Source organism: Perna viridis, chromosome 3 (assembly GCF_037379345.1).
Source record: "Perna viridis isolate PV_CMFRI_1.1 ecotype Kerala chromosome 3, ASM3737934v1, whole genome shotgun sequence".
Taxonomy (NCBI): domain Eukaryota; kingdom Metazoa; phylum Mollusca; class Bivalvia; order Mytilida; family Mytilidae; genus Perna; species Perna viridis.
In genome coordinates this window covers 2,032,936-2,044,251 of record NC_142447.1, presented here as the reverse complement: position 1 = coordinate 2,044,251, position 11,316 = coordinate 2,032,936, and the positions used below count along the sequence as shown (strand labels likewise).

Sequence of the window (11,316 nt, the reverse complement as noted above, 5' to 3'; positions counted from 1 at the left end):
TTTTAACTTGGTCAGATTTATAGTGTTTTTTCCTGTCAGCATTCAATCAATTTATCTTGGCCCTTTTCATACATTGTGATAATAAAACAATTGGAAACCAGGACCGTTTTCAAAGAAAAGGTTTCTCCGAAAACCGAAAACTGCCAGCTTGGAACAGCAGCCGACTGTCTTAAACCATGTCAGATGTAACAAATCTGTTCAAAGCCACTGTTAAAACACTTAAGAGTAGAAACAAACTGACTAAAGATCCAGAGAAAAAAGATCTTCCAAACATATTCCCCAAACACAAGAGTGATTTTGAGTCAACAGCTAAAGGACTGGTACTGATTACTGTCACTTTTCAATCTTTGCTTGAACTTGATTGCCTTTGAAAACAAAATCATAACTGTAGCTAACCTCCATAAATTGCTGAAGGAATTGAATTGTCACAATTAAAAGTACTACGTGAAATTAGTCTACATGTTTAACAGGGAGAGATTTTAGCATTAGTCCTGATGATCATGACTTTTCAAAAAGCATTTTTTAACTCTGTTTATACTGCAATCATTTTATTTGAACCAAAATGCATTGACAGTATATATGGTCACTGACATTATATATCACTTTCGTGCTGCCTACTTCCTCCCCTTACCTGTTTATAGTAAGGTCTCCATTGGAGGCCACTAGTAGGGAAGAAATATAATATGATATACACGTCTGTATGCAAATTAAACTTGATTTTAAAAATGATAAGGATTATAGTATAACGATAATAAAAGTGTATTGACAAAAAATAAAAATGATATATGAATTTGGCACAAATCTAAAAAAGAAAAGCTCAATGAAGCCTCTTGTTTAACCTTGATGTTCAGCCTCAACTGTATATTGTATTTATTTCAAGTCAGTATGCTGTTATTGTCTCTTTGATCTGACATTTGCATGAAGGCAACCAGGCAAAATAAAAATTATCCTCCCAAAGTGGCATAATTATTTGGAATTATATATATTTAGAGGTTTACAATTAGAATGTATGTGGCATGCTAAAGGTGTTTTTTAAAATTTGACATATATGCCTTGGTATCCCAAGGAGGTGACCAAGGTGTGATATATAACAGCTGAAAGTTTGTATCGACAATATTTAAAAAATGACATGATTGTTGAGCTAGAATCAATGGTTATTTCTTATTACTTTCATTTTCATTTGATTTTCTGTTTTAATTCTATATTTCCCTACCCAAAATCCAAATTTCTGAATTTTTTTTTACACAGGTTTTGTGATGGTTGGGTTTACTGGAAATTAAAAAAAAACCAGTTGTATCAGAACTATTTTTATTTCAGGTACAAACTATTACACAACTGAAGGAATATTTGCTGAAGCACAGAAAAGATTACATAAATGCTGGCAGGTAAATGTATACCTATTTGAAGGTTGTAACATTCGGACATTTGACATGGTTATGAGGCCAAACAAATGATATGTCTGTTTCCTTCTACTCTAACTGCACTCTCGTTTTGTGCCTAACATAAACATTTAATAGCCATTTTGAACCAAGCAGTGTTAAAGTGTGGATTGTATCCACATGAACTCAATGTAAAATTATTTGAAAAAATGAAGTAATTTCCCTACCTTCCTACCCTGTCTTTTGTTTGTTGGTAGCAGCAAACTTGACTATGTTTTCGCCATACTGGTTATAAAAATGCAAACTTATGTAATACTTATCAACAATATCTAAGATTATTACTTCGAATGAATATATTTCTGACAGATGTAATGTATGTAACAAACAATGGCTGTAATAATGAAAACAATTGCTTATAACTGTAACATTACCGATATGAAGAACAACCACAGAATTGAAAAGGGAACAGATTGACACCTTTGTATAATCTTTATAAAAATAGTAAATACAGAGATTACCAAAAGGTCTTCAGTAAGTGTAAACATACCTTTAAGTAAGCTATAAAGGCCTTGACAATTAAAGTAATAAAATCCACAGTAACAGAACTATGACACTTCTTTCAAAAGAAACTAAAAATTATAATAAAGACACATTAATGATCAACATCTCCCGTCTGTGGACTAGTTCCATAAGGCTGTGTAAGTTTTCAAGGTCTTGACAGAGAGTATCACATTAAAATTTACATGTAGACCTTCATATCTGTCATCATTATTTATTTATGTGATAGTAATGATCAAACAATGAATTTCTAAATAATTCTTTTACTTGAAAGAAAAATTGACTCCACATTCAACAAGAATTAAAACAAGAGCACCATTCAACTTTCAAAAATGACATAAAATAGGAGCAGTTTGTAGCAACTTACAACTATATAAACATGACAGAAGAAAGAAAAGTCTAAAAAATCTCAAAATACTTTCAATTCCTTTATTCATATCTAATGTTTATTTTTTTTCAGTTTTTTGGCATCCGATGCTTACACACTGACAGACACAGAAAGAGACCAGATTGATTCAGAGGCTCAAAAAGTCATCAAGAAATGCCAACAAACCATTGCCACATTTAAAAGTGATGGTAAATATGCACATCATATCGTACAAAAAATGTATGTCAGTTGACACTTTCCATCTGTCTGTCAACCCAGAAGGCTAAGGGGTACCTACTTTGTGTAATCTATTACCAAAAAAAAGTATTAAAGTATTTAAAAAGCAATATTATTCAAAATTTGTGCAATTATTACAGGTATATACACATTGAAGATGTGGTTCTTATTTTATGGAGAAATTTAATTGATTTTTCCTTACATTTGAGAATGCTCAACTTTGTCATTTTTGTTACTTTATGTTGTGATTGGTATCTACTTTGTGTAATTTGTAATTAAAAAAAAATGAAAATAATGTTATTCAATCTTTGCAAGTTGATTATATGCATATGAAGATGTCCACCTCCTATTATGGAGAAATTTGATAATTTTTTCCTTTTTAGCATGTTGAACTTTGCCATTTTTCAACAGTATACAGTATCATTAGGACATTACACATAGAAATTGGTAACCCCCACTGTGTTTTAACTTGCTTAGTGTTTATATACATATATAAAGACTCTTATGTGCTGATAAATATGTGACAGTGACGCAGGTCGAGACACGTTTTCGCCTTGGTTTTACTGAACAAAACAGTCATTGAGTCATTTTATTGAGATGTTTAGGTCAAATGTTTTAACTAGGTATTAGAATACACACAAGTGAATTGGGCTTGTTAAGTTATTCACAAAAGAAATAAGTAAAAATACCGAGGTTCTTAAATAAGGGGAAATTTGTGGGCAATTCCAGAAATAATGAAAAGATTTAAGATGAAAATGAACAATGCACACAACACAAAGGAACAAGAAGAAAATTGAACATTTTGAACTTCATTAAAGCTGGTGGGTGAAGTCCAGTGCTCCAGAAGGGTTTGTTGTTCACAAAATAATTGTAATGTAGATGGTTAGCTCAATTTTTATGGCCCTGTGCAGGTTCGGGTGTCAAAAGAATAGGCCTGCAGCAGCGCTAAGCTTGTTGTAAAAGGCAACTAAATAGTGCTCAGAAACCTAGTCAGGGGCTCGGCGCTTTACCCACAGAGCAACTGGGTTGTGTACCCCAGGTGGTGGAATGGGGTACCCCTGGTGTGTTACATGCTGGGGTTGTCAGGCTATTTACGGAAAACCTGACTGTAAACCATAGTGGTGCACCATGTTGGGAAAGATACCACGTTCCTCGCACGTTAAAGAACCCTGCTTTGGTATTCAATAGGAGTAGGAACCTTTGCACTCCTGACCCCACCCATCCCTCCCTTTTTGTTGTGGCAATAAAAATTTGTCGACCCTATTATCCTTGTGTCCCATCCTTTTTTCATTTCATCATCATCATTTCATGTTCATTTTATCATCCCTTTCATGTTCATCGCCTGAATGTAGCTGAAATATTGCTGCTTGGGCATTAAACCCCAATAATCAATCAATCAGTCAATTTTTATGTATTGCTTACATCCAGGAAAATGGGGAACACCGGTCCTCATAAAAGTTAAAAGTACAATATTCCTCACGTTTCTGACAACTACATGTATGTATTGTTACATTCACAGCTCATAACCAAGTTGTTCATCCTCAAGTGAAAGAACATAGAGATCATGTGATCAGGATTATAGAAGACTATCTGAAAGGTACTTATCAGGAACATGTTCTTGTAAGGAACAAATATTGCCTCTCTCCCCTGATCTAAAAGGTACAAGAAACAAGTACTAGTAGGGAACAATTAATGACCAGATGTAAGAATTTGATTATCTATTTTTTTTTTCACAGAAAATGCAGTAATTTTACTTAAAAAACCCCCACAAATCTCACAGTTTTATGTGTGATATTCTAAAATTTCTTTGATTTTGTGTGAGTCTCCCCTTAATTTAGGAGAGTGGACAGATATGTTAAATAAAGCACTGCATGGTTCTTTTGACAGTGGTATGTAAGATCTACAGTGAACAGAGAGCTGTCAGAGTAAAGAGAGTTGTTGATAAGAAGAGAATGTAAGTAACATTAAGGAGGTAGACACTACTCTTACAAATCATTGGAACGTTTGTATTCAGTATTTTACATCAATCTTATTGAAGCATCAAAGTGATTTGGACCAATTTCATTCTGTTTCAAATGAAAGCTTGATAGGCTTTGGTGAAATTGAATATGATACAAACATATCAATTGATTTCAATAGTTATGTCCCTTACCCTAGGTCTTCCTTCTTAAAATCAGAATTGTTTAACACCAGTATCTGAAAGTATTAAAACATATAAACATATTTCAATAAAAAGACATGCCATTTTGCTCTTTAAATGACTTGTATTATAATCAATGAGAAATAACTCATAATTAATTTTGTTTATGAATATTTGAGTTGCGGAATGTGAGACCAATGAAAGTTAATTACATCACAATACTAAAGTATGTTATACAAACTAACTTGGTTTGCTCAAAGAGAACCAATTATTCAGAAAGCTTGTTACAAATCAAAGAAAATTAATCGTGGAAGTTTATATTACTTTGAATTTTCAGATCCAAACTTGCACCAGAAAAGAAAGCAAAGCAGCGGAAAATCAACACAAAAGCTGATCTTGAAGAAGGAAACAAATCTAATTCTTCAATCGGTAAAATTTTACTCTAATTTAAAAAAAAAAATCTTCTTCTGGATCTCTCCATTTTGAAAATTCTCATTCATTTCATATTTGTTCAGAACTTATCTTGACTGAAGCATAGCTGAGGTCATTGAATTTTTTTGGCAGCCAACTGGTCCATATATTGCCATTTGACCCAAAGTATCATGGATTATTTGCTATTTTATCTTTTCTTGGAGTTAGGAGAAAAACATAATCACTTTTTAAACCTGATGTTACATTCATGGTCCATACAATTTCCTAGTGGTATAATATTAATTGAACTGGCAGATATATCTAATAATTTATTAGAATTAAAATAAAAAAAAAAATTGTAAGATTAATGTACAGGTATATTTGTTATTTATTGTTTTTTATCGTGCCCTATAATTTAGTCCCTCTCTAATATTGATTCACTTGAAAAGGTTGAGTATTTGGAAGCTATTTGAGATCAATGTAAATTAGCAGGGATTAGCAAATGATGTTTCTGGTGTTAAAAAATTCAGGACTTATGCCATAATCTATTCCATAGCAACAAAGTTATAAAAATTTGTGAATGATATTATTCAACTGGTAATTTTGATACATGAACAAGAAACCCAGAGAGAGGTCTAATGTTCGGTTTCTTTCTTGTTGATTGAACAGAGAGTTCTGTTTTGTTATAAGATTTGTCTTTTTCCTTTGCAGATGCCATTCCAGCACGACCATCTGATATAGAAATCAACCATAACACACCAACCATGGAGGATGATAGCCTTTCTCCTGAGGAGGCTCAAATGGTTTGTACATAATTCCTGTTAACCTGAAGTCTGAATAATGTCTTCTATGTTAAAAAGTGAAATTTGTTAATGAAGTACACTTATTGGTTAAAATAATTTAGTTTTAGCCCAGGGTTAGCAACTCATGAAAATATGAGGTTGCCAAAAAGCGGAAGATAAACAATTCTTAATTTTAAAATAAAGATTTTAATGAACAAAGAGACTGATTTGATGAACCATAGATTGTTTTTGAGAGAACCATGAGGAGAAACATGTAGTTTTGAACATTTTTAAACCATAATTGTCATCAGCGTTTCACAAAACAAGCTTTCTGTCTGTCTATAATTTGTCTTCACCATATAGCATTAGATTACCATGTTAGTTTTAAATGAAATATGTACTTGAGTTACGATGAAGACATATGTTGATTGTAAGGTCAGTAGGTTGAAGGCTAATGTCAGGATTACTGAAACAATAGTGAAGATTATTTGCATAAATCTCTTGTTTTGTTGGACTTTTTATCCTTCAGGATCAAAATACCTCATGTCACCAGTCCATCAAGGGAACTTCCCTACTATTTCTGAACACTACACAAAAATATAGTCCAAATGTAATTCCTTTTATATCATTCAAAACCTCTGTTATATCCAGTGTATATGTTTCTTGCAATTAATCAGCTCAATAATATTATACTATTTCTGCAAATAAAATTAAGAACTAGTTTTCATGTCATCTCAAGATTTGAGGGACTTCTTTTTGGCCTTGAAAGATATTTAGTAATAAATTTGCATTTAGGGAATTTATTTCTTTTAGAAATGTGTCTTAGAAGCATAAAATGTATTAAGCATGTCCACTTTAACACATATATCAGTCAAATTCTCCAGCCTATAATTACTATTTTACCATTTATAAATAGAAAGTGAAGAGCTGATTTAAACCAAGTAAATTGGCTGAAAATTTCAAATTGATAAAAGTGTCTGTTTTTGAAAATCTTGTGTTAAGGAAATTATTTTCTTAAGCTGAAATTGGTTTTATTTATGTATAATTATAGTGTAGGATGAATACTTTGTTAATATAGTTTTTGAATGTAAATGCACATTAACTTTTGGATAGATTTAAAATTGGGGAAAAATATGAAATGGAACAAAATTTGTAAATGAGTGTGAAGTTGGATCAATAGTATGGGTTGACTATCAGTTTATACATATTAGAAAAAGACAGTTCTTTATAATATTTAAAATGCAAATGTATGATCACAATTTTATTTATTATCAAGTAATCTTTGACATTTTGTTCATGCTATAATTTTCACATGAGCTAAAAACCTTCAGTGCTTTCAGCACTTTGATTAAATCACTAACATTGCCTAGAATTACCATTTTTTGAATAAATATGATACTTAATGAACAGATGTTTAAATACCATAATACCATATAAAAGTTAATTTACAATTTAGCCAATGGAATGTTTTAGCCAATAGAATGTTTGAGCCAGTGCAGTGAAATGGTTAGAACTTTGGAATTAATCACTAGTTGTTCTTCAAGGATTTGTCATCATCTGAGGTGTATTGAAAGAAGTTGTGTAAAAGACTTTTTAAATATTCAGACATTTCAATGCAGTTAGATCATGACTCTTTGTTTTTGAATTATTAGTTTTATCTAAAAAAAAACCCTTATTATCAACATAATTGTTATACTCTTTTTTTCAGTTTGAACTGGAGAATTCAGAGTTATTTAATGAATTGAACAGTCTAGCATCAGAAGTCAGGTATGATTTTATTACTCCTTTATATCATCTCCCTACAGAAAACAAATTAACATTGCCTAGAATAAAAAAAATTGATTATTTGATTATAATCAGTTGATTCTTTTCATTTGAAGAATTGCTCTAAAAATGCAGGATGTAACGATAAAATATCTCAAACATACTAATCCCCTCTCCCCCACAAAAAAAAAATCACTTCAAGATCCATCAAAATAACTGCCATTTTTTTTTTTAAAGTAATTTTTTACTTTTTGTTAAACTTCTTGCATATCCTTTCAATATTACAGATCTTGTTCCCATATATAACTGACAAGAAGTAAACAGTATGGGGTCTATTTTATATTTTCAGTCAAATTGAAGGCAAAGTACTGGAGATAGCTAAGTTGCAGGAAATATTTGCAGAAAAAGTATTAGAACAGGTTTGTTGAATGACTTATTGAAGTTGGGCTTTGTTTGAACAAAAAATTGTGTATATGACATTTCCTTACCGGTGCACCTGGTGCCAGTTTTTCTATCATTAAAAATGAAGTTGATATATAACATGTCTTAAAATTGGAGAAAGTAAACAAAACCCTGAGAGCTGAATATGATAGCAGTGAACTTGACAATGCAAATTAGTAATCAAGGGAATCAAGATTCTAGCAGAAATCAAAAGAATGTAATCTAGTGACTAAGATCAGACAGGAAAAACAGACACACACAACAAAGAACATAAAATAACCAAAATAATACATACAAAGCAATAAAAGTAAATGAGCAACTTGGACTCCACTAAAAACTCAGAGCATGGACCAGGTGCACGGATAGGGTAAGCATCATCTGCTTTTCTAGAAACATACTTCGAGTTGTTCATAGAATGTGAAGTCTGGGGTAGATGAAAAAGGAAAGTAAAAATATGACACGTTGAACAAATATGTTCTCAGATGGAAACACCATAACAATCCACAAGTTCATGATGACAACCATAAAAAAGGATAAAAATAAGAACTATTCCCATACATTGGATTTATATAGTTATGGTTTATTTTTGATCATTTAAGTGATAAAATGGGATACATAATAATGAAATTGATAGCTATACTAAAGAGGCAGTTCTTAAGTCACCAAAAATTCACAATAAACTGTAACAGAAGTTATTTTCAATTGAAAATACAGACATTTTTATACATTTGTGAATAAATAAAAATATACCACTTTCCATTTTTCATTCAATTTATAAAGTAGAGAAATTATGATATGACATTAAACATTTTTGCAGGAAAAGGACATAGATTCTATAGAACAGACTACAGTCGGCACCACCGAAAATATTACTAAAGGAAATGAAGAAATTCGGGAGGTAAGATCACTACTATAGTTTTCATACTATAATATATTTATGACTTAATCCATGTGTGAATGAATAAAATTTTTGATGAAGAATTATACTGTTATTTTTAGAGATGTTGTTGCAAAAATAGAAAAATTCTTAACTTTTTTCTTAAGATGTTGGAATCTATATCATTAGCAGAAATGAAAAAAAAAAACAAAGCAAATATGTTGCTTATAAAAAATCCCTATCAGTAACCTATTTAAAAAAATTAAAACAGTAGGAAAAATACTATAGAAGTTGCAAATAAGTTTGTCTACAATTTTCCTTAAGAAATTTAACATTTGCTGTGTAATTTTCTATTCTGGTATTTATTTTTATTGCATTATATTTTTAGGCTATTAAGAATAGTGCAGGATTTCGAGTGTGGATTCTCTTCTTCCTCATTACGTGTACATTATCATTACTATTTTTAGACTGGTATAACACATGAACCAGCATATGTGGTATTTGTATATTTTAAATGAATAAAGTTTTAATTTATATGTGCAATAAAAGAAGTTGTATTTATTTTTTTTCTGTAATTTTTCTGGATTTTATGCTGGTATTGGTGGATTAAAATGTTTGTATACTCATCAAATTTTGTGTACAAGTGCAAAAATTACCCATAATAATCCGAAAAAAATGTAGTCATAAAGACTAGTTAAGTCCATCATAAAGATTGTACATGTATTAAAGGTATGCTTTACCTGTATATGATTAGGTGTAAAATTAACAAATTTCATATCTTTCCATGGACTCCTGCTCATTACATTGATATTGTATATTCTCTGTGTAATAAACTCACGCTCATGACATAGATATTGTATATTCCCTGTGTAATAAATTCCTGCTCATTACACAGATATTGTATATTCCTTGTGTAATACATTTAAATATTTTAATGTGAAATCACTCTTGCCAAAATGTTACATTTTGTTCTAATGATGTAAACATTATAGTATTTGACACCAGTGATAATTTGGATTATGCATGCTCCTTTTTTTAAGTTCATTAAAAAATAACAATAAATTATCAAGAAATTCTAGGTAATAGAAAGGATAATCAACTGGTTATCATGGAAAACAAAATCTATTTTTTTTAGAACAAAACCAGTGATTTTCTAATCCTTATTGAATTTGGGCCACATCCCCAAAGAAAAATATTCTCAAAATTTCCCAATTTCTGAAATTAATTTCCTTATAGGGACTTGAAACATCATCTCAAAGTTTGTACATGATTAAATTGGATATTTGTAAGTCTCTCCACACTGTATTTTGTGGTTCTTGTGGACTTCATAACAATGAAAACTGTGGTCCTCTTCATGACTTTTAATAAGAAATTATTTTTTTTTAAATACTGAAAAAAAAAAATTTTGCCTGCATGTTTATAGATTACTTCCCAAAGTCTCAATTTTCACTCATTTTTTTTTTCAAATTTCAAAGGCCCCGGGCCCCTTCCCAAATACAGTAGGAAAATCGCTGACAACTTTTGCAGCCGCCTCTTATTCTGTAATTCATTGAAATACAAGAAACGGTAGCAACACAGAAGGTACAAACAAGGGAAAATCAGTCCAAAAATGTCAGCAGCACTGAAAGGACACAGATGAAGTGTAACTTCATTCACTTGGGTAGCTGGAATTCAAATATTCAACATCTGCCATAGAAGACATGAACGTGATGTAAAGTGGCAGACCCAACTCAGCTTTCATCAACTCAGATAAGGCGTTGATTTTCTCATGTTTGCTCATTTTCCTTGAGTATTTTTTTATTGCAGCCATTTGAATATTCTTCTGAGGTATTTAGGCCAGTCGGCCACGTTATTACAAAAAACCAATATCTCCGATCATCATGAAAATGACGTCAATGAAATGGAGAATTGTGACCGGAGCAATCAGAATGTTTTTAAATATGTTCAGTATTTATTGTCATTTTCATCCCACATCCTACACCTACACCAAACCAATTGCAGGCACGTTTTTCAATCATAAAACAAGTATCTCTAACTTTGCGCCTTTAAGTCCAAAACTGTTCCTCTTTCATAACTCTTTAACTTTGTGCATGCTGGACTTACCATCACTAGTGACCTTAGTGTCGTTGATAATGCTGCTTTGCAAGACATTTTTCCAAAAGGTCCTAAATACCGTGAACCGCACACATCAACTGGAAAGAAAGCTTAAAAAATTTGGATAGATCCAGTTGAGAAATATGCAAGGAAATGGATTGGGGAGAAAATTAGAGGTCAACTCTCGTGCACTCAATAATTTAATAACTTTTATAAAGTTTTTAATACGAATTTTACGCCTCATATCTCCAAGGAGTTCCAATGCC

The 11,316-nt window shown here is 31.3% G+C and overlaps 1 protein-coding gene across 1 annotated transcript; it reads left to right on the top strand.

Moving 5' to 3' along the window:
- Positions 1-108: 108 nt before the first annotated feature.
- Positions 109-9,517, top strand: LOC148620614 (syntaxin-18-like). Its single transcript, XM_088574282.1, has 11 exons — positions 109-320; positions 1,318-1,385; positions 2,398-2,513; positions 4,061-4,138; positions 4,429-4,495; positions 5,019-5,110; positions 5,804-5,895; positions 7,583-7,641; positions 7,988-8,057; positions 8,897-8,977; positions 9,345-9,517. The coding sequence occupies exons 1-11, from the start codon at positions 177-179 to the stop codon at positions 9,438-9,440; spliced, it is 963 nt and encodes a 320-aa protein (XP_088430408.1). The 5' UTR covers positions 109-176; the 3' UTR covers positions 9,441-9,517.
- The last annotated feature ends 1,799 nt before the right edge of the window (positions 9,518-11,316 follow it).